Source organism: Rhamphochromis sp. 'chilingali' (assembly GCF_963969265.1).
Source record: "Rhamphochromis sp. 'chilingali' genome assembly, chromosome: 8".
NCBI classification, from domain to species: Eukaryota; Metazoa; Chordata; class Actinopteri; order Cichliformes; family Cichlidae; genus Rhamphochromis; species Rhamphochromis sp. 'chilingali'.
In genome coordinates this window covers 39,632,385-39,657,014 of record NC_137935.1, presented here as the reverse complement: position 1 = coordinate 39,657,014, position 24,630 = coordinate 39,632,385, and the positions used below count along the sequence as shown (strand labels likewise).

The 24,630-nt window shown below is 41.0% G+C and overlaps 2 protein-coding genes across 2 annotated transcripts in view; both read left to right on the top strand.

Moving 5' to 3' along the window:
* The window catches only part of sgsm2 (small G protein signaling modulator 2), a 377,356-nt gene that overhangs the window by 156,281 nt on the left and 196,445 nt on the right, over positions 1–24,630 (top strand). The gene's annotated exons all lie outside the window — the stretch shown is intronic.
* tbcela (tubulin folding cofactor E-like a) lies at positions 852–24,626 on the top strand (the record flags this gene model as incomplete). The annotated part of the gene is made up of 7 exons (XM_080889069.1): positions 852–990; positions 13,556–13,682; positions 13,835–13,878; positions 14,016–14,170; positions 20,265–20,295; positions 21,032–21,076; positions 21,169–24,626. The coding sequence occupies 7 exons, from the start codon at positions 852–854 to the stop codon at positions 22,002–22,004; spliced, it is 1,377 nt and encodes a 458-aa protein (XP_080745195.1). The 3' UTR covers positions 22,005–24,626.

Below are 24,630 nucleotides of genomic sequence, written 5' to 3'. Positions count from 1 at the left end.
TGCCTCCTTTTGACTTTTAGACATACTGCAGTGTACACAATCATTTTCTCCTCCAGTCAATGTTTTTTTCCACTGTAAAAGTGAGAAAGGTATACTCGTACTTATTAAAAAGAAAGTCAGTAATTTGGACTACGCTGTTGCTGGAACAATAATTGTGGTGTTACAGTAATAACAGCCAAAGACAACAAAGAACAGTTTGGGATATTTTGTGAATATCAATGAGGCTGTGTCATCGTTTCACTCTAGAGGAATACCGCCGAGGAGAGATTAAAGCAAATCCGAGGAAGGCTAGGACATGAAATGGTAAACAGACTGAGACGTATATAGTGAATTTCTAACTGAACACTCGAAGCACTTGTTACTACCTCATTCACTCAGTCACATTCATGCACACACTCACACTCTGACAGATGCACTGGAGCCAGTATCGTGCTTCAGTGGGGGACTTCAGTGTGCAAACTGGAGTAGTCAGGGAGTGGACCAGTGACGTTCTGACTGATCCACTCTACCACAGTCCCCCATAAGGAGGCCGGCCACAAATGGAGAGGAGGTCAGTTTTGATCCTTGAATTGTTCTCATTATTACTTACAGAGGATTGTGACAAAAGTAAAGATTCTGATAGTTGTTTCACCAAATTTACAGTTAAAATAAAACAACTTCAGACAGAAAGACAAACCTGGAAACATCCGTAATACATGTGGTCATTTAGATGAAGGAGCCTGTTTTGGGGCGTTATACTTGAAAAACTTTCCAGAGGAGCAATCAGTGATGTCAGCTGGCTCAGGGCTATTATGAGATGATGGTAATAATCATAAAAACTGACCTTTCCGAATGTTGCATATCACAAAGCCATGACTGTACCTTCACAGGTCTGCAGTCTAACGGCAGTTCCTCGAGCCTTCAGAGTGCCTCTCCGGTTAAAGCAGGACAGCAGCTTTGAGCTGCACAACCACACCGCCTCCACCTTTATAGCCTGGATCCTGCTGCACGGTGCAAATTGAAGGAATAGATTTCCAAGACAAAACCTGCACCTCGATTGATCCGACCTTGAAAGAAATAAATACGTTGTCATCAATGATCCTCTTTGTTAATGCTTTTGTTGGCAGAGCAATTCACATCCAAACAGCAAACATCAATCGATGTGCCATTAAGAGACGCTTCTGTCATTAACACAGAAGGTTATCAGTTCCATGTTTTTGATTCGGCATCAAAGTCAATACAGAGAAAAAGTGCAGCAGGACTCACTTGATGCTGGACTTGAGAATTAAAGTTCAACAGCTGATTGGTATGGACATGCACCTGAAATTATGATACAGTCAAACTACTTGAGATCAATAAAGCTGCTTCCCAGACTACTGCACCATCCACCAGGTGCTATTGGGATTCCACTGTTTTGCTGTGGGGAAGCGCCACCCTCTTTATTGGAAAGAAAGGCTACGATTAATATTCTTGCAGAATATCGAGCTGCAACAGGAAGCAGCAGAGTCTTTGAAAGTTATAGCTGCTTCGTACTTGGTGGTAAAAGAAGGGGGGGGGCCCAGCTCCCTCTAGAGACCCCGTCACCGATAATTAGCGATCAATCAGGAATTAGTTTAAAAGCTCAAAAAGAACACCGAGAGCACTATTAGATCACAAAGATTCACTGCTCTCCAATAATTGCTTTGGATGTTTAAAAGGGGCCAAGGTCCCTGGGTTTGTTTTATCTCAGTGTCCTATTGCAAACTAGAGGAGGATCAGACACAGAATGAGCATTTATGTGACTGATATTCATAAACATCAGGCCTTTTAATGAGACACGATGAACTGCAAATCTTGATCTAATCTCTCTTGGCTGGAGCTACAAACACACAGTATTTTTCCTCTGGGTTGAAGCCGATGGTTCTACACTGTAAAAAATACATTAAGGTTGTAAATGATAGTAAAACACAGTAACATACTGTGAAGTGAGTAAATGTTAACTTTACTGTTCCACTTCTATTACTGTACAGTATGTTACTATCTCATCCAAAGGATGGAGTTACAAATATTCCTTCTTTGTTACTTTAACTCAGCATTGCTGCTCTTTTTGTCAGATTGAAACATACACAGACTTTCCTTTGTCTTCCAAACCTTCGACAGAGACGTTCACTTTGCGTTTTTGAGCAGATAATTAGCCTGTGTTTGGTTGTCAGCGCCAACAATCTGTGTTTGATTTTTGATCATCTTTAACCCTTTAAGACCTACCATAGAACCAAGTCCGCCAGAGCTTATATTATATTTTTACATGTTGTGGAGCCATTTTGAGGAGCATTTCAAGTTGCTATACATCAATACAACCATTACAGCCTAAATTCTAATAATATGTCTGCATTAAGTGCATAGTAATTACCAGAGGTGTGGACTCGAGTCACATGACTTGGACTCGAGTCATTAATTTTATGACTTTAGACTTGACTTGAAAAAATGTTCTAAGACTTGTGACTTGACTTGGACTTTTATACCAATGACCTGGGACTTGAATTGGACTTGAACCGGTTTACTTGAAAAGACTTGATATTTCACCCCAAATATAAAATTTAACATGCATATTATATAGAGATTGAAAATGTGACGTCATTCAGGGGTAAACCGCAAAGGATTCTGGGAACTCGTGGCAAGAGGTACTAGCGCACGCAGGCTTTCAATTGAAATCAGTCACACAGCGATAAAAAGAAACACAAAAATGTCAAGAAGCTGTTGTATTATTAACTGCAATAGCCGGTCGCATGACAGCCACGGGAAGCCGACGGGTAAAGAGATCGGTTGTTATCGGATTACGTCGTTGAAGAGAAATTGTTCGAGCCATGTTTCCGAAGTAACAAAGACGCGACGGATGGCCTGGATTGCAGCCATTCAAAGATCAAATATAACGTCCTAGAACACTCCAGCTCACAGGTTAGTCTGCTCCAAGCATTTACACAAAGGTCAGTCTGCTGTTGTAGTTAATGCGTCATTTTCTTAACATAATTAGTGATATAGGTTACAAGCAAGTCTGGCGCTGAACAGAAATTGTCGTGCTATGCTCCTTTATTTATTGTGCATAAATAGTGAATTGTCCTGACACAATATTGCGTTTCGCTTCTGTTATTATGGTACATTGACAAAAACATATACTTTTATTCACAGGATAAAACAGGTTTTTTGTATCACTAATTGCCCAGTACGATTACAGCATACAATATTATTGTCACTGCTACATTTCTGTGATGCTACCAGAAATTATTTCCACTGCTAATTAATTACCGTTGAGCTCAAAGGTTATATTAATAAATGGTTAACGAATGTGTATTTATGACGACGATTTGTGAGACTGGTAAACTTATGATACGTACGATGGTCTTTACTTTCTACACGGTGCATTTCAAGGTCCTGCACCCATCCGTCGGTAAACTGTACCTGGGCTTGTTGCAGTGACCTGAAGTTACTAAACTTCATGAGTGTATGCGCTCACTCCAAGAACCGTATGATTATAAATATGCTAAGATGAGATAGCTGACTTCATCTAACTAGCAAATGTTGTCCAGGCTACGTTGGTGATGCAGTTTTTTTAATGTGTATGATATTTTTGTCATGCGATTTTAAAGCCAGTCCTACAACCGCATCCTAGAATAACATGCAGCTTATCTCAGAACTGTCGGTGAAAATTATTCTTGGAGCTAGGTTTAATTGAGCTGCATTTTAAAGAGGTGCAATTTCACAATTTGTGTATATTTTCTAAGTTCACTATTTTGTCATGTGTTGAGAAAAACACAGATTTAAAAATTACATGGTCTAATATTTACATTTAGCATAACTGCAACATGCTTTTTTTCATTTGGACTTGAAATTCAAAGTTTCAGACTTGTGACTTGACTCGGACTTTTACACCAGTGACTTGAGACTCGACTCTGACTTGCCTGACATTACTTGAGACTTGACTTGAGACTTGAGGATAAAGACTTGAGACTTACTTGAGACTTGCAAAACAATGACTTGGTCCCACCTCTGGTAATTACATAAATTGCAAGAAAGTGCAATAAACTACAAAAAAATTGAAAATCATTTTTGCTTTTTTAACATATATTTCTAGTTAGAGAAATTTAAGAGGCTTATCCCTCAAAACTGTAAATACAAAAAAGTTGCACAAAATAGTTTCCCACCACATGAAATTTATTTTGAGTGTCTTCATAGTTTTATTTTTTAAACACACCAATTATTATATACTGCAGGAAAAATGAAAATAAATATTATAGTGCAAATTTGCAAAAAAACAGCATATGCATCAAAATAAACTATTTCCAGCAGTGCAATTTGACTTCTAAGCATCCCAGAAACGACACAGAAAGTCATAAAGTCAAACATAACTTTTAAAAACACCAGTATATACTTGTATAGGCCCTGAAGGTAAAAAAAAAAATCTACATTTCCGCGAAATGATGTCACTTCGGGTTTTGGGCAGATAATGGCGGAGATGTGATAGTCCGCGCTGACGTCTATTCCAACGTAGGAAGTGTTACAAACAGCTGATCGGATCGGCAAAGCCTGTTCTGGAATATTATGTTTTTGTTGCTGCACTAGGGCTGCTCGATTATGGCAAAAATGATAATCACGATTATTTTCACTGAAATTGAGATCGCGATTATTTGACGATATTTATTTAACCCTTTAAGACCTACTATAGAACCAAGTCCGCCAGAGCTTATATTATTTTTTTACATGTTGTAGTGCCGTTTGTGGGAGCATTTCAATTTGCTATGCAACTGTTATAGCCCATATTTTAATAATATGTATGCATTAAGTCCATAGTAACTACATTAATTGCAAAAAAGTGCAATAAACTACAAAAAAATTGAAAATCGTTTTTGTTTTTTGTTTTTTACATATATTTCTACTTGGAGAAATTTAAGAGGTTTATCCCTCAAAACTTTAAATACAAAAAAGTTGCAAAAAATAGTTTACAACAACAGGAAATTTATTTTGAGTGTCTTCATAGTTTTATTTTGGAGATACACCAATTTTTATATACTGCAGGAAAAACGAAAAAACAATCCTATGATGCAAATTTGCAAAGAAAACAGCAGGTGCATCAAAATAAAATATTTCCAGCAGTGCAATTCGAGTTCTAAGCATCCCAGCAACTATTCAGAAAAGTCAAACATGACCAGTATAGGCTTTTAAGGCCTACAAGTAAAAAACTACAATTTCCGCGAAAATGACATCACTTCCGGTTTTGGGCAGGAAATGGCGGACATGCGATCGTTCGCGCTGACGTCTGTTTCAATGTGGGAAGTGTTACGAACAGCTGATGGATCGGCAAAGCGTGTTTCTGGAATATTATGTTTTTGTTCCTGCAAGAGCTTTTTATGCAGTTTTTGCAAAGCTTTATGTGGAAGGAAACCGTGACCGAGGACAAGCTGATGGCATCAGATGTAAGTACAACTCCTCCGGTTTCATATGCAAAACAAATTATTGCGCTAGCTTACACGGTTCCGGTTCTACAGGGATTTAAAAATAGTTACACAACACGGAGCGTGCTGCTCTGACCGGCTTTAAAGGGTTAACAATGACTTTAAAAAATAATATAAAATAGTGTGCAACACCACTGAAGTTTTTTTACCTCTCTTTTCAACCAACGGCAGTCACTCTCCTCTCCAAATAACTTCTGCTTAGCTTTCCGGGCTTCCCTCGGGTCCTCTTAATCAGCGGTCTCCAACCTTTTTTGTGCCACGGACGGTTTATGCCCGACAATCCGGTTGTTCAGTCTGACGTCACTAGCCGTGTCTGGGCCTAAACTCCGCTGCAGGTCCATATATCAAACGATCACTGTGGCATTACTGAGAGTTAAAAACTGTCTAAAGTCTTTCATCTTTAATAAAATGATCAGCGTTCTGCTCTACCAGGTTTAACAATTGAGTTTAGCATCCAGGCATCCATGAAAACGGAATTTATGACATTTAACGGAGTTAGAAGTTAGCAGGAAGTTAGCTCGCTAGCTTCTATCTAAATACAATATAGCATGTCCTGACTGCGGGGTTTTGGAAACAAATTAAAACATACAGCTCTGCTATCACTTCCAACATAAATGAAGACAGAAAACTAAACAGCAGTGACGTTTGTAGGGTTACTGAAGTTGGGCTAGCTGGTATATAATGATGTGCTACGTGACCGCTAGCGACACAGCTATGTTAGCATAATATAAACAAGCTAACTTTTTTTCCACTCGATAAAAGTTAACGTGAGTGTTCTCGGTGGTCAGGAACAAATGTAATCGCATGGCAGGATGCTGTAAAAGGACCAAACTTCAGCCAGGAGAACAACTGAGATAATCCATCCACAATACGAGGTTAGTCATTCATATACTGCTGCATGGGCTGGGCTGTAGTTACATCCTAAGGTTTTAAAAACTGAGCTTAAATAAATGATTAGCGGTAATAAAAGCCGAGGGAGGTCAACAGTGATCACTGACTGTTTTAGGAGCTTTTTGAGATCAAATAGAAGAAAATACAAAACATTAAACATGTTAACAACACAAAAGCCATATTAAACGCAGACTACTTTAGGCCCGGAAGTAGGATTCGTCGCGTCATCACTGAACAACCGGATATTTTCACGGACCGGTGTTCCAGATCTACTGGCGTTTAGATCAACTGGCGTTGGTCGAACAGATGTGTGGCAGTCTTGCGTTTCAGGAGCTGCTACCGACAAACCAGCAAAAAAAACGCCAAATGTGCCATCTGTGACACTTGTGAGGTTGTCTCAAACACACTCCGTCAGTCTTGATGCTGTTGAACAACAAAATGTTTAAAATGTGGCGAGTTTACCTGGTGATATCCTCATGCGCGACGCGATCGCGAAAACAGCAAACAATTAACACCACGCCGATGTTGTTCACAGGACAGCAAGAGTAAACGATCGGGAGAATCTTGTCGTCGTTATCGTTCCCCTCGCACGGTTTATTTCTCCGGTTTCAGCGTTTTTGCTTCACAACTAAAGCGAGCAGTTTACTTTGTGCACTAACATGGACTCGAGTCAACCAGCGTGGCGCTGTAGTGCCACAGCCTACAGCCAGATCAGCCTGTGACACACATCTGCACCACGTTTGATTTCGTTTCTTGCACAACACATTTGTACCTTTCAATTGTGTCTGTTTGTGAATCATGCAAATAAACCTTTGAAATGAATGAAATGATATCATATATTCCTTATTGGCCTACATTTGTACAAAATTCCAAATTATATACACAAAGTCATAAAAATCACCAAATTGGTCATCATGATTTTAATATTCTCTTTTCCCATAACAATGAAATACGCCTTGGACAAACATGACACATCAATATTTCATTAGTGTTGTCACATCACTTCCTGTAAGCATCGTCTGCCTGTGTCCTTTCTCTGGAAATTAATATTTCCAGCCAATATAGGCAATTCATGACTCGAGTCCATGTTAGTGCACAAAGTAAACTGCTCGCTTTAGTTGTGAAGCAAAAACGCTGAAACCGGAGAAATAAACCGTGCGAGGGGAACGATAACGACGACAAGAGTCTCCCGATCGTTTACTCTTGCTGTCCTGTGAACAACATCGGCGTGGTGTTACTTGTTTGCTGTTTTCGCGATCGCGTCGCGCATGAGGATATCACCAGGTAAACTCGCCACATTTTAAACATTTTGTTGTTCAACAGCATCAAGACTGACGGAGTGTGTTTGAGACAACCTCACAAGTGTCACAGATGGCACATTTGGCGTTTTTTTGCTGGTTTGTCGGTAGCAGCTCCTGAAACGCAAGAATGCCACACATCTGTTCGACCAACGCCAGTTGATCTAAACGCCAGTAGATCTGGAACACCGGCTCTTTGACGTGAACGACACAAGCCGTATCCTTATCACGAGCCGTCACGTGGGTTGTATTTTTTTTCTTTCTCTCACCCTCTCTCTTGCACTTTTTTTCCGCTTCACCCTGCACGCGAGCCTTGTGCTTTACGCTGGGCAGAGTTGTGATGGGATTTCCGGCTCTTTCGGCTCCAAACCGGCTCTTCAGGTTGTTTTGTTGCTTTAATTAATTTATTATTAACAATAATATAAAATTATGCACAAAAGGAATTACTAATGTAAAAAAAAGTGGTTTTATTTATATACGTTTATATATAAATATATGCGGTGGCCCCTAGAGACAAAACACGTACAAACAAAACCACTTTTTTTTTTTTTTTTACGTTAGTAATTCCTTTTGTGCATAATTTTATATTATTGTTAAATTAATTAACGCAACAAAACAACCTGAAGAGCCAGTTCGGAGCCGAAAGAGCCGGCTCTTTTTAGTGAGCCGAACCGAAAGAGCCGGATCTCTAAAAAGAGCCGGAAATCCCATCACTATTTCATATGCAAAAAAAATTATTGCACTAGCTTACGTGGTTGCAGTGCTACCGGGATTTAAAAATAGTTATGCAAAACGGAGCGTGCCGTTCCAACCGGCTTTAAAGGGTTAATATGATTCATGCATTGCTTCTTTGTGTTAGAAATCTTCACTATAATAAAATTGCCTTTGAAACAATACAAATGCACACTTTTATGCAGTGTGTACTTAATCTGCAAAACTGCTCAACATTATGAAAAAAGATTCAGTTTAATTTGCTAAAAAAAGGCAGACACTGCAACATGATGTCGAGATGGGCTCATTTCAGGTTATCTGTCCAGGCTGTAGCCTTTTATGTGCATTTATGTACAGCAGCAAATAACTGTTCCAAAAACAGTGCACAATGTTTTTCACTCAACCCAACAAGAAGCCTTTTGTGGCCAAGACCAAAGTATGTGCAGCCAAATGAAAAAACAAAAACAGATATTTTTTTAAGTTGAACTTATTGAACTACCTTGGATTTGAGTTTTACAGTAACATATAAACACTGTGTACCTCAGCATGTCCGCAGCGGTGTGGTGAAATGCATGCATGGCTGCATGGGATGGGATGCAGCTCACTGGGCTGAGGTTGAGTGAGGCCACAGAGGCAGATCATCTTTTTTGGCTGCAAACTGGAAATACGAGAATATTTCATTACATTCTGCATTCTACTGTACAGGCCTGTTTCAAGTTTATCACGCGACGCTAGAATGGAAACATATTTGTTATCGACAGCTGCCTACGCTTGGGAGGAGAGCAACCTGAGAACACCTGGTGTCTGATGTACTTAAAGCCACACTTTTCTGGCTGAACTGGCGCTAAAAATCTATGGACTCATTCTGGCATTTAGTCATGGAAATGAAGAGTTTGTTTTATGGCTCACTCTTGTGGAGAAATGGCAGACGTGCAGTTGTGAAACATTCCCAGAATGGTTCAATGGGCATCATCATCTGTGCCTCACGCCAACTCTACAGAGCAGTTTAGCATTGCTCTGGTTTTGAGACCCACAGCCTGACACAGATGAATTAATAATAATAATAATAATAATAATAATGGATTGGATTTATATAGCGCTTTTCTAGGCACCCAAAGCGCTTTACAATACCACTATTCATTCACTCTCACATTCATACACTGGTGGAGGCAGCTACAGTTGTAGCCACAGCTACCCTGGGGCAGACTTAAACTAATTAAAACGCTTTTAAGCACTGTGTGACACGGGTAACCATGAATATCAAACTATTAATGAAAGATGGTGTATTAGCTGTTGGATGTTGTCAGAAAAGAGACAGGAATTCTGGAGTAGGTCGGATGAAGTAGCAGAGAGTGGTGATGGAAGCAGACTTCAGTGGACATGGAAGTGAAGGGAACAGAGGTGATAAGGTGGTGTTGGATAGGTGGGATGGAACAGAGGCAGCAGGAGAGGGAGGAACGTTGGGTTACATAAGAGGGGAGGAGGGTGGACACAGGTGGACTACAGCTTATGCAGAAGATGCAATCTGAAAGAGACAGGAGAATCCAAGGTGGTGTCAGGAGAATGCAACAAGGCAGCATCAGATGGTGGTCTGTAGGATGAAAGAAAGGTCAGTCAGGGAGATGACGAAAAAATACAGGAGTACTGAGAAGTGTACAGCATGGAGAAGTCGCAGAGGAAAAGGCTTATAGCGAGTTACCGGTGAGACTGGACACTGAGCAACAAGAAAAGGACCAGAGAAGGAATATTCAGCAAATTAAGGTAATCAAGGACAAAAATGAAAACGTAGTGACAAATAAAGGGAGTGTGTTGAGAAAACAGCTGGAGCACATGAAGCTCATGAATGTAGAAAATGAGACAGAGACAAAGAAAGTCAGGAAGTGTCGAGGATTAGTGAGGAGGAAGTGGCGGCAGCTATGAATGGACTTTCAAGATCATCTTAGCTTATGAAAATATTGCGTCCCAGCAGTACTAGCTAGCTACCGTTTTTAGCTAGTGGGAGATCATTTCATCACTCATCTATGTGACTGCAGATTACTTAAGAAGTCACTTACATGAGTAACAAAACATTCTTCCGTTGGGAAAAGGTCCACAGGAACTTAACTTTTGGGAATATCCTTCCCTGAAAATAATTTATTCAAAAAATTCAACATTCTTTAGATTTTTTCTTTCAGTTAGAGTTTCTCTTGCTTTACTTCCAGCCTTGGCGAGCTATCTGTCAATCATCAGGCAAAGATTATTGAGCCACGTGTTGTTTTTGGAAGTTTAAGACCAAAGCTGAGCTCAAGCAGTGAATTCACTTTAGATTGGAATTTATAAGATGAAAAAAAGATACCAGTTGAGCTGGATGAGGATGTACTTTGATGTCTGCTGAACGTGTAATTAAACAAGCTTAAACCTTAAAATTCAGTACGACTAGTGATTTGTTGATCTCTACATGTACAACACAATGCAAAATGAAAAAAAAAAAAAACCCATTCATTTAGGTGAATAACTTAACTCTTCTTAAATATAACTAATGAAACGGCTTACACGGCGGTCTCTTCCTGTTTCAGAGTCTGTTCGTAACAGCGTGAACTGCAGCTTCTTGAGTTCATGACCTGGGTTGTGTTGGTTCACTTTTAACAGTATAGCTGTCAACCTACAGACGGCTCCTAACTTTAACCTGCTGTGCTCTTGCTGTTACTCTGAAAGTCGCAAACGTAGAAATTGTTTGTCTTTGTGCCAGCTGAGCATCCGTTTGGACCAGACAGTGGCTGAGCTGAAAAAGCAGTTCACGACAGTGGTGTAAATCACCTCATTAATATTTTGTAAATTGTTTTGTAAAGTTATGAGTGACTATTATATTGTTGGAGCGGGTGCTTTTATTTTGAAAGTCACAGAGCGACAAGGTGCCGTAAATCAAGTGGCGTAAACCATAAAGCAGAAGCGCGAGTTTTAATGCACAGAGAGGTGTGCTCTATGGTTAATGGACAGGAATGGGAAAAAGAACGGCTATTAAGGTGCAACACTGAGTCGAAAGCAGTTTCTTAGCACCTGGTTGATGAGGGAACAAGGTTTGTAACAAAGTTTGTCCTGTAGATATATATTCTGTTGTTTTACGGAGCATGTAGCTGCTGACCGCTACTAAGCATAAAGGCTAAGTTTTCACCCACTAGAGGGTGCTAACGTACCTCATCATGTTTAGGCAGCGATGCAACGATTTCCCTGTTATATGCAATAATTTACAAGTTTTAGTGTTATTTGTTATGCAAGGTAAAGAGAATTAATTTGTGATTAATGAATAAGTCAAAAGGTTAAAGGTAACACACTGTTTGATTTACTAATAGTCTTTTATTCTGTGTGTTGTAGCTACACATACACGGCGGTTTAATAAAAGGATTGTGAACCATCAGTTTGAGAGACCATCTTTTCAACCGGGGATGCTACAAGTGGTCCAGCTGTCTACCAACAGCATGAGGCTCTACTACATCTAAAAAAAGAAGCACTTTAAGCACTGTGTGACACGGGTAACCATGAATATCAAACTATTAATGAAAGATGGTGTATTAGCTGTTGGATGTGTACAGCATAGAGAAGTCGCAGAGGAAAAGGCTTATAGCGAGTTACCGGTGAGACTGGACACTGAGCAACAAGAAGAACAAGAATTTCAGGAGGTTTGACAGCCTCCTGAAATTCTCTGCTAACACAGAGGAGATTCTCGGGAGGTGCCACCAACGGCTATACCTCCTTAGGAAACAGCTCCTTTGGAGTCAGCACACCCATCATGATGACTTTTTAACTATGTATTCCTGGAAAGCATCATGACCGTCTCCATTACCTGCTGGTTCCACTCCCTCAGCCTTCAGAACAGGAGCAGACTGCAGGACACTGCATGAGTGTGCTCAAAAATCATTGGCCTGCCTGTCAGAACTCTTGCACAGGTTTTCAGCCAACAGGTCCTTAGACAGGCAGCCAAAATTATCAATGACCCCTCTCGTATTCTTCGTCCCGCATTTCAATGGCTCCCTGCTGCGCGTCCGCTGCACTTCCTGCAGGACTGAGAGGAGGAGCGCCACCTTTGTCCCCAAAGCCACTCTGCTTTTTAACTCCAGCCAATAAGACCATATCCTACGCCCATAAACTACTCTACACTCTTTTTTTACACTGCCGACACTTTATTCAGTTTTAGTCACTTACAGTTATTTATTCACTTATTCAGTCACTTTAATTTTAAAACTGTGTATATACTGTATACTTTAAGCATTTTTTTATATCATTCTTATTGCCTGTTTATGCCCTGTCCTTATTTTTAACGTCATGCTGCTCTGTATCTTAATTGCCCCTTGGGGATAAATAAAGTCTCTCTGATTCTGATTCTGTAGTCAGGAGCGGCCATCTACCAGGTCCTGTTGGGGTTGAGGAAAAAAAGGAGAGCATAGATGAACATGCACGGGGTTCTTCCTTATCAAAACCTGACAACTAGATTTCCTGCAATACATGACCTCTGAAGGTTCAGCTGCAGATATAGCTGTTCTAGTATCAGCTAATGTAGAACACTCCTTTGTAATTGACATCATGCAGAGGCAAGGGTAGGAAACACTGTCAGGCACAAAAGCTTAGGCTACAGCAGTCTGAGCTTGAGCTTCTGGCTCAAAGGATCCATTTGTTTATGCTCTGATCACACCATTTAAAACTGTGACCAGGTTAAATATGCATATCCATCACTAATAGTAGATATATAAATGGGGAAATGCACAATAGGACCATTTTAAAACTAACATGAAGTATCATGTTTAAATAGAGTGACATAATGTTATATGTATATTGTGTAATATGATGGAGGGTTATTTGTGTGGTATTATATTGCATCTGTTATACTGTATATATAATGTCTTGTAAGTAAGGTAGGCTCAGGTTGTCTGTCTTAAGTGGGCATGAGTAGCTACTACAGAGCCAGACTGTAGAGGTCTGGTGAGCTGGCTTAATTTTAACGTTACATCCCCGATCCCAACTCAGTTGACTCCACTTGATGGCATTTATCACACAGCTTCCTCAATAAATAAAAATAGTGCACAGTGTCCAACTTTCATCACATATGCAGTTTCACACCCCATCCCTATAAAGACTTTTTGGTGTGCAAGCTTGAAACATGACATCTATGTGTGTTTGTGTTTGTGTGTGTGCTGGTGCGCGCACGTGCACTGTCAGGTCTAAACCAGTGGGAAGATGTAGAGAAGCTGAACTTCTTCCCCAGGCTGGAGGAGGTGCGCCTGCAGGGCATTCCCTTACTGCAGGCCTACACCAATGCAGAGCGACGCAGCCTCATGATAGCGCAGTAAGTCTGTGACATTAGAGAGAAATGACATCCTACACAGCAAGTAGAGGACATTGATGAGAGCTTGAATAATCCACAGATCTGAGCTGTACTCTGACCTGCAGAAGGTCAATAAACAGATACCTACACAATATGTCATCTCTCCTCTTCAGGCTTCCCTCAGTATCACTGCTAAACGGCAGTGCTGTGACTGACAGTGAGAGAGAGGACGCAGAGGTTCTTCATCCGTTACTACTTAGACTACCCTGAAGAGGAGCTGCCTTATAGGTACACCCACACCCTTGTTTACACTGTATGAGCAGTGGTATGAGTGTTGGTTTATGTGTGCTACAGTAAGTGCTGTTAAAACAGACGACACACCCTGCTCTCCTCCTCGATACCATTCCCTCGTAAACAAGTATGGCAAGCTTGAACCACTTGCTGAGATTGACCTCCGACCTCGCTGCCGTGCCCAGGTGGAGGTTCACTGTGAGGAAAAAGTAGAACAGGTCAGTGTGGCATTTAATAATCTGCTGTTCTGGAGAATCCTCGAATGAAAAATACCTTTTGGAAATTATAAAATCTTATAAAATGTAACCGTTGCTTTCTTTTCCTTCTCTACTACTCATACCACTGTGAATCACTTTAGTAAATGACTTATGCCTTTGTACTTTGCCCTTAGTGCCTAAGCACTTGACATTTAGAAGTAGATGAAATCTCTTAACACAGAGTTTACAAAACTCGGTGTTAAAAGTACTAGTACTCTAGTACTATAAAACAATTTTAATAGTTCAATCAGCACCAGTTTAACATTTTAAAATACCTTTGCTGTGAAGGACCCTGGAGATGATTTATTTTGCTTGGGTATACTTTATCAATGATGTAATCAGTGCACATGTTTGTTCAAGCCCACAAAAACTCAAAACAACAAAACCTTCAAAAAATACAGTTTTACATTTATTTGCAAATCCTAAATTTTCAAAAGATCGCACATATATTAGACACAATCGTAGTGAAATTTATATAAAAATATGCATTTTTGTCCCAAACACTGACATTTCAGTCATAGTTTACAGGTGCTTGAATCAGTATTTTTATATTACCAATAAACCCCACAGCTGCATGTAATGTAGAGGGAGTTGCTGATAGTGTTAGGGTCCCTGGGTCGTTGACCCAGTGTTTTGTGTTTTTGGTTTATTTTGTTATTTCATTATATTCTAGCTTTGCTTTATGGGTTTTAGGATTATTCTTAGTTTAGGGTCTCTGGGTGGGTTTGGTTAGAGTTTTAGTGTTCTGCTTTTCTGTCTGTGTTCCATAGTTGCTGTCTCCTCTGTCTGCTGTATCCCCACGTCCAGTCAGTGTCTGCCCTGGTCCCACGTCTCTGTTCCCTTTGTTATAATGCCTGCTTGTGAGTCTGTTTCCTGTTTTACTTTGAAAGTCCATGTCTGATGTTAATGTGTCTGGTTTTGCTTCCCCTTGTCTCGTCAGGCCTGATTTGCCCCAGCTGTGTTTCCCTCCTGTTACCCATTCCCTGATTGCTCCCTCTGTGTATTTAAGCCCTGTGTTTCTGTGTCGGGATCTATTCTCATTTATGCTGTGTGGTCCATCTGCCTGTTCATGTAAGTTTATTTGGATTTTTGTTACGTTTGCCACGTTTTGCCATCCAGCAATAAAAGCTGAGTTTTGAGTTACTTTCCGCCTCCGAGTGTCTGCACTTTGGGTCCTTCTACTTCCACTCCTGCCTGCACACAGCTGCTCCATGACAGAAGATCACGACCAGAACATGGACCCCGCAGACTCTTCAGCTTTTGAATTCAACGCTGAGATGGAGCGGATGATTAAGCTCCTGGACTGCATTGCTCAGGCCAACGATTTGAGGACCATGGCAGTTGGGCTAAGCACTGTAGATGTCATCATTCGGAGCAACCCTCGGCTTACTCAGCTTCCTACGGACGCTGTGCTGGGCAGCTCCATAGCTGCCTGGAGGGAGCAGGCGAGCAGTGGTCCAGCTGTCTACCAACAGCATGAGGCTGTACAACATCGACAAGGGCAGTGCCTTCGGTCCAGAGGAAATGAAGTACAACACGCGAGCTCTCCAATCCTACAGCATCCAAGACGGTGACGAAATACTGGTGGTGCCCAAAACCAAGTGAACAGCTGATGACCTGCTGGCTGACGAGAGTGAATTGAAAAAATAATATTTTTCTGATTGGTTAACTGATACAGCAAAATAATAGGAAACTAGAACAGCAGCAGTGGCCCACTGAGAGAGGGCATACACAGAAATTATGAAAGCAATATGAGCACCATCAAGGAGACTAGACTAGTGGACTACAGATGGCTGCTGAGTGCCTCTGAAATATAAGTGAGCACTGGGAATGCAGCGGATCCTGTCTTTATTTAATTGAGCTTTCTCTGAGGGGGAACCACTAGAGCGAGCGCACAAACGTGTCACTCTTGAGAACGGGCTGAGAAGAGCATCTCGCAGTCAGCTAGCAGTTTCAGCGGAGTAGTGATGGGTCGTTCGCGAACGAAACGGCTCTTAGAGCCGGCTCCTTATCGCGAGCCATGGGGTTTGTTTGTTTTGTTCTCTCTCTCTCTCTCTCTCTCTCGCGCTCTCTCTCTCTCTCTCTCTCTCCCCCCCCCTCTTCTCTCTGCTTCACTCAGCATGCCAGCCTTGTGCTTTACGCTGAGCAGAGGGGCGTTAGTTACACTCAGTAGCTCAGGAACAGAGCGGGAGGGAGAGAGAGAGAGAGCCAGGGACAACAACATCACATTAGAAAGGTATAGTAATCATCCACAACTATTTTCAGTTGCAGATGATAAAGGATTGAGAAAGTTTATTCATGCAGGTCCATATGACAGAGAATATGCATCTTCTTTTTGTTTTCATATTATAATTTATATTTAATTGTGTTGTGGTTTGCAGTGTTTTGTGTTGTTTCACTTTAAATTTGTTTAAAAAGAAAAAGCTGAACATTTAAATAGTTAAAAGTTGAACTGTGAATAGTTGATTTTTGTATTATATGATTTATTTATTACATTTTATGTGGAGTGAATAAATAAAAGTATATTTACGGTGGCCCCTACAGACAAAGCACATACAAACTTCAAAACACGAAAAAATTCCAAAACACGTAAAAACTCAGAAGCACATAAAAACTCAAAACACGTACAAAAGACAACAGAAGTGCTCCAGGATGCTGGGCGCAGTGTTGAGCTTTTGTTACCTCGTGGCTACACAAGCCAGCAAGTACCAACGACCGGATTTGGTGTGTGGTAGTAACAGGTAAATGAACTTTTTAATTATTTGAATATATATACGAGTGCCTGTGTATAAATACACAAACAACACACACATGCTTTCAATTGTGTAATTTAAGTGATCTAGTAGCTCTGCTTTGGAAGTTCAGTTCATGCTAGAAATGTGTTTTGGAGTTTGTACGTGTTTTGTCTCTAGGGGCCACCGCATATATTTATATATAAATAAAACCACTTTTTTTTTTACGTTAGTAATTCCTTTTGTGCATAATTTTATATTATTGTTAATAATAAATAAATTAAAGCAACAAAACAACCTGAAGAGCCGGTTCGGAGCCGAAAGAGTCGGTTCTCTAAAAAGAGCCGGAAATCCCATCACTACAGCGGAGGGGAGGGCCGCTGCTGGACCAGCAAAGCTTCACTGCAGCTCTGTCTCTTAGCGCACAGCATGTACTATAGCACCTGCGTAGGCAAGTCTCCAACATCACTCGCTTGCCCACTTGTCGCAAAAGTTACACTGATTGGTAGTCAGACAGTACCACCAAGTGGAAAAGAACTGCTCTCATCACACACTGAGGCACAACACGAGGAAGAGCAGAGGAAGGCTCGCACCAAAAGCGCTAGTGATGGGATTTCCGGCTCTTCCTGACCTTGTACTTTCTCCTCACGTTCCCTCTTTGGACTGACAATCATACACAAATAGATTGTATTCAATTAGATGAAAAATTACATTAATATGAAAAAAATACTATTAAGATCACTAATGAAAAAGTCCTCTCAGTGTACTTTCAACCAAAAGGCAAATAACCAAACCACATGAACATCTAATAAAAGATAAATATTGAAACACTGATCCAACATTATCCTTTATTGATGGATCATTTGATTTTACACTTTTACCTGAATGTGGCTGCTTTTTAAAAAAAAAAAAAAAAAAAAAAAAAAACACTTCCTCATATCCATTATGAACCTGGCTGCCTCTCTGTACACACACACACACACCATATAGTGCTACATAGGGGGTATGCTGAAAATAGAGGGTGATAAACTGGGAAGGTGAAAACTAGTGAGTGAGTGACAAGGAAAAGGCAGTTTTCATACCGCTGTAGCTATAGTGGAGCAGACTAACAGCACTAATGTTTCTATTGTTCTCTGTTTCATATTGTGTTGAGTGAGCATGCCGTCAGCCTGACCAATAAGAGCCAAGAGTTGCAGTGATAGGCAGGCTGAACCAGCAAATAGCCAGAAACAACTGGCCAGTGCAGCACCGCCTCAGGTACCACGTACAGATTTTAACTGGCTTCTGACTTTGTGTGGTGTGGAGTATGCTAGATTTTATATAAATATGGATGAGATCAGCTGGGGATGAACAAAATCTCCTTCAGCAACTATTAAATAGCCAGAAGGGGCCAGACAGTCAATATATTAATTCAGCGTTCCTACAGAACAGACCGTAAAGCATTCCCAACACCAAAAGTCAAAACAATTATTTTAGCAGCTGATTTCTGTACCTTAAAAAACCCCAAACAAACATTTATTATAGCTCTATTATGTAGGAAATGTAGGAGACGCGGACACAAATACACAGAGGGTTACTGAGGGAAGTGGGAGCACACGGGGAACACAGGTGACACTGATAATCATAACGAGACACGGCAGGAGTAACACAACACTGACGCGAGACTATCAAAGTAAAACAGGAAGCACACAGAGACGCAGACATAGCGGGCTGGGAAAACATGGAATAAAACACAAGGAGGAGAAACGAGGCATGGGGACTGGCAGATACACAGAGGGGACACACAGGGGGTGAAGTCACGAGGGGAAATCAAATAAGCAACATCTTAACAGAACAACCGAGGGACCCTAAAACTGACGTCAAACAACAACAATACAAGACACCAAAAACCAGGTAGAAGTCCCGGGACCATGACATGCAGCTGGTTACATATGGTTAAAATGATTCAAATGCAGTAAGTGTGCACGTTTCTCATATCAATATAGTCCATAACTGGATTACTGTCTGTAGCCCACATGATTAAACACTTTAGTTACACAAAACATGTGAGTTTAGATTGTATCTACTGTATAGTAAATTAATATGTAGCCCAATAAGTATAAAATCCAGAAAGCTACACAACATGGGCGGTTCATTTACAAACACAGGTCTAACTTGAGTTTCACACAGTTTTTATTAGAAAACAATCAAATTGTTAAATGCTTAAAGTACACAAAATGTCAGAAATCTGCACCGTCATGAACACAAATTTAAAGCTAATTTTTCGTGATTTGTTGATTAACCCTCCGAGGTCTAAATCCCACGTTGTGCACATCAACATCACACATTTGTACAAATAAAGTTTATAACAAAGACATGTTCAATATTAAGCTCTGGAAACAGCTTGTTGTTTTGTTGCCATAGCGATGCCTCCAGGGAAAAATTAGGGAGCAGAGCAAGAATGAGAGCATATTAGTGGATATATGCTTTGATAACTTTGCCTAACAACCATAAAGAAATGTTTTATATTTTGTGTGTTATTGAGCTTTAATCCTGCATGAAGGCCGAGATGAATCTCTTAGAGTAGAACTTTACAGGAACTATCAGAATAAATAAAAATAATAACACTTTGACTGCTTTAGTCTTTTAGATTCACTTCTGTCTGTTTTGTTTTGTCTCCATTTAAAAGATATCAAACTGAGCAAATGTAAAAAGAATCTCTGCACATTCCACAGTCTTTGCTGCTAAAGTGACATCACAGCATTTAAGCATGTTTTGAATGAAAACATCAGCATATGAACACAAAACTGAAGAGACACTGCAACCGTATGAAAGCAGACCACTATTTAGTGACATTTCGACGTTTCCCTGAGGATTAACTGCTCTGTAATTTACCAAGAACTAAAGTAAGCTCAAATTTCACTTTATAAACTTAAGAGCATTTACTTAAATATATAAAGCCTGATTTTCCTGCCTGCCAGGACAGTATTTATGTACTTTACATTGTGCAAGACTAGACTATATTTTCCATCATAGAGAGGATGATGTGGATCTATTATTCAGGAAAACAAATGTACATAAATGAGAAAATGTTCTTAATCATATCTCAGAGTGACAGAAGCTCTTTTTAACACGATTATTTCTGAGACTATTTTGTTCATTTAGGAAAATAGAGAAGACTTAAGTTTTGTTCTCAAACTATTAGAATTTCTGAGAACCTGAGGCTGCGTCCACATTTCTGAAAGCGCAGCTTTGTCTCTGCATTTGGGCCTTTCTTCCACGCCTAAACAGCAGATTGAGTCACTGAAAGGTGAGATTTTTAAAAACGACGTTTTTGTGTTTAGGTGTGGACGAGGAAAACGGACATTTACTCAGGTAATGTCAAAAGTGTGCGCCGCTGTTGACGCTGTGGCCACGTTAGTGTTTACATGAGATCAGTTTCTACAATGGCAGCTGTAGACAACATACTGTGTCTGTTCATCTTAGTATCTGCAGTTTTGACACACTTACATATACACACACAGTTACTGTGCCTCCATTTAGAAACACAGAGGCATCAGACGTGGCTTCTACATTCAACACAGACGCTCTCCCAACCCAAATCCTGACGTCGGTTTGGAATAAATGTCATTTAAAAAAATGACATTTATGTATGCTGTATGCATTTTGTCCATTCCAAAGTTGTGAGTCTGTTCCAGCCAAAAAGCTGTCTTTAGTTATTAACATTTGAAACGATGAAGGCACGTGAAAGTAACACAAAATTAGCTGCTTTTCCAGAAAAAGACAAAAACTTCTCAGAAGTACGTAAGGTTTTATGAGGTTTTCCCACCCAGGCTTCTAGACTTCTGATTGGCCAACATTAAGATTTGGCGTGTTCTTGACAGCGTTTCACTTTGTTTTTAGCGTTTAGATGTGGAAGGAGATATTTTTTCAAAACTGCACATGTGGACTGGATTTTTTTTTTTCTTTTTTAAACGAAAAAGGAAAACGTGCGTTTTCAAACATAGGCGTGTACGTTCGGACGCAGCCTGAAGTCATCACAAAAAAAGCAAATTCTCTGAACATTCTTAGTTGAGGTTTACTGATCATTGTTGTTTTGTGTTCCTTGTAGTCAAAATGAGTGCAAGTGGAGACGGACCACAAAATAACCAAAACGGTAAGCACATGTGCTCAGTCTTGAAATTGATGAAAAACTGATTTTCAGCAGATAGTTATGGATGTTAATTAAAAGATTTAATGATCTTGCAGGCCAACAGGTTAACCCACAAAGGTTTGCAAATGGAGATCAGCAACCTGCTAATGAACCAGTTAATGGAGGCTTCGTGAGCCTGTATCTCGCTCTCCGTGATATTCGTTGGTTTCTGCATGAGCTAATAGCTTCAGTACTGGAACAATATGATGACCTCTACGGTAGCGATGACGATGACAATGACAACAATGTCAACGCTCAAAATATTAATGTGAGGGACAATAATGCCAATGCTGACAACAATGAACAGCACCAGGATCATAATGCTGTGGTTGTTGTTGGCATTGAAAATGAGGAGGCATTTGAAGACCGTGTGGATGTTCACCAGTACATCCCAGAAGAGGACCCTCAGCCAGGTGTTTCCAGGAGGAGGTCTAGAGAGATGGATGAGGAAGATTTGGAACCAAACAAAAGAATCAGATGGAGCGATGATGACTCTGACTTCTTCTCTGCTTCTGACACTGATAGCGAGGGCTGTCCTCATGCTGGTAATATTGCCGATGAGGACATCAATCAGCAGGTAACAGAAGAAGCACCGCAGCCTGGTGGATCCACGAAAAGGTCCAGAGAGGAAGATGTAGACGAAGAAGAGCGTAGTAGCAAAAAATCCAGGCTTGCAAACTCTGATTCGGGGACCAGCTCAGCTGTGTACGACCACTCTGAGAGCAGCAGTGATGGACTTTTTGAAGATGCACACGAAGAGCTTGACAACCATGAAGCTGGAGGCTCGAGGAAGCGTTCCCGAGAGGACTTTGAGGAAGAAGAGGAATACTTGCCTGTTTGCAAACTTCGGAGGTGTTCAAATGAGTCCAGCAGCAGCAGTGATGAAGACTAACACTATTTCGACGGGTTTCTTCAGTATCCTTTTAGTAGGCTGATGGCCTACTCAGGTGACCCTGAATCCTCCATGCTGCAATAAGCTGGGCATACACTGTGCGATTTCTTTCAGTCGCGTTATTCAGCTCCTGCTCAAACTGTACGATTGACTCGCAGGGGTGAGAAGTTTGTGCCTCCATCGCTTGTGTCCCGATCACACGCCGCACCGCCGTTCTACTCCGTCTCTTCGCTCTCATTTCTGCGTTTGCGCGTGCGCGGTGTGAGACGCTGCAGTGACACCCTCAGGACGACCCACAGGATTTCAAGCAGGTTTGATTTTCTTACGATTTCTTACGACCAGCTCCTGATTGGTGATCGGGAGCTGGTCGTGAGGTTTTAATCGCTTCTCGTTACCCCGTTACCCTCGTTATGTAGACAATGCACGACACACGATCAAGGCCAAACTCGGGACGACCCCCAAAACGGTCGCACGACTGAAAAATCGGCTCGAAATGGGCCAAAAATCGCACAGTGTATGCCCAGCATTAGGCTGCCGGGGGATTCCCATGATGCACTGGGTGCTTCTTCTTCACCCACTATGTTTAATAGACCTCTCTGCACTGAATGGTACTTGTTATTAACCTCTGTCTCTCTTCCACAGCATGTCTTTATCCTGTTTTCCTTGCCCCTCCCCAACCGGTCGCAGCAGATGGCCGCCCCTCCCTGAGCCTGGTTCTGCCGGAGGTTTCTTCCTGTTAAAAGGGAGTTTTTCCTTCCCACTGTCGCCAAAGTGCTTGCTCATAGGGGGTCATATGATTGTTGGGGTTTTCTTTGTAAGTATATCTTACAATATAAAGCGCCTTCAGGTGACTGTTGCTGTCATTTGGCGCTCTTTAAATAAAATTGAATTAAAAAATTGAATAGATGTCACTGTGATGATTTCTTGCCTCCATAGAAAGCTTAGACCCAAATGCAGATTCAATGCACATGGTTAAACTATTTATGAGACTTTGTTTAAAGAGAGGGAATGGAGAACGTGGCTCGAGCTAGGAGTGTCAGCAGAGAGCAGGAACCAGAGGAAAAGCTATCGAGAGACTGAACACCTGGCTCCTGATGGGAACAATCCAACGGGAATTCTGCAACAGAGGGAGAAGAAGTTGCTGGACGGGTAAGGGAGTTTGAGGGTAGGATGAGTATGTTGGCAGAGGAGACCTAAACACAGGGAAAACAAGGTTAAACACAGGGAAGGAGCACGCCAGAACTGGAGCAGAGGGGAAGCCTAGTTACCACTGGAGATGGCAGAACAAACTGGCGAGGAGTAGCAGGCAGCGCTGGTTTAAGAAGCCCTCCTGCTGATTGTTTGCAGATGAGGCTCAGGTGAGATGCTGGAAACTCCACCTCTGAAGTGTGGACACAGTATCCCCATTCCAAGTGGAAAAGCCCCTCAGACACTTCCATGGTGCATGACAAGAAGGATGAGGAAGCATTCATGGTCCATCCATCCGTCCGTCAGCGTAATGCCTAAAAGTTTATTCAGATGTAAATATATTACATTTTTAAATAAAGATCGTCAGTGTTTTTAATGACGCTGCATTTCATTCATGTGTCTCTATTGGACAGTGTTGTAGAAGTCACAGAAGACAGGAATCAGTTCCAGCTTGGCCTGACGTTTGATCACTAGTGATGTGTGATACCACTGATTTCCTTTCCGATCCGATACCAAGTAAAATTCAGGGTGGTATCGACGATACTGCTCCGATACTTTGTACAAAAACTTTACTCTTTTATTGTATCTCAAATTATAGCGTCATAATGATTACAGGACATCAGATTACTTGTTCTTATCACGTAATAATGCAGAGTTCATCAATTAGAAATACAAACCTGAAGTTGTGCACTATGTGAACACCTTGCCTGCCTGAAGCACTAAAGGACTCCGTGAGAGACGTCTGTCTCGCCCTAGCAGCACCTGTCCTTCTCCTCCTCTTCAGTTCGCCTCAACATAAGCTCGTCATATTCTGTGATACTATTTACTTTGAGGTGTTTGACAAGGTTAGTGGTGTTGCCACAACACCTCATTTTCTTGCCACATGTATCGCAAACCACGTCTCGGCTGTTTGTGGATGTAAAATACGTGCGCACGTGACTCCAGTTACGCTCAGCCATTGTTGTGAGTGCGCACGCCACAGGCTGCCACACATTTATACAGCCGTATTTCACACATGACTATAAAAGGCGGAAGAGGGAGTAGTTCTTTCCAATGTAGACAATCTGAATGATAGTTTCTTTCCACTGTGTTCCTGTTAATGAAAAACTACAATTTCACCCAAAATGATTAAAATATCGATATTTTAATGTGGAAACCTTCTGTTTCCACATCTGGACTTTCTGTTGCTGCCCACGCAGGTGAAACTTTCTTTGAAGTGGCTCATTGAAGTTGTAATTGATAATCAATTCCCACACAATGTGAGAATCCAATCAATTTGTTTATCAGGGGAAAGGTGTGATTTTTTTAGGACACTGGAGCCTAACATTAACCGGTTTAATCTTAGCTTATTTCCATAAGAAGAAAAACATACTGAGAAAGAGATCACCAAAATATACATGTACAAATGTGAAATGGTCATATGTAGTGTGAAAGAGCT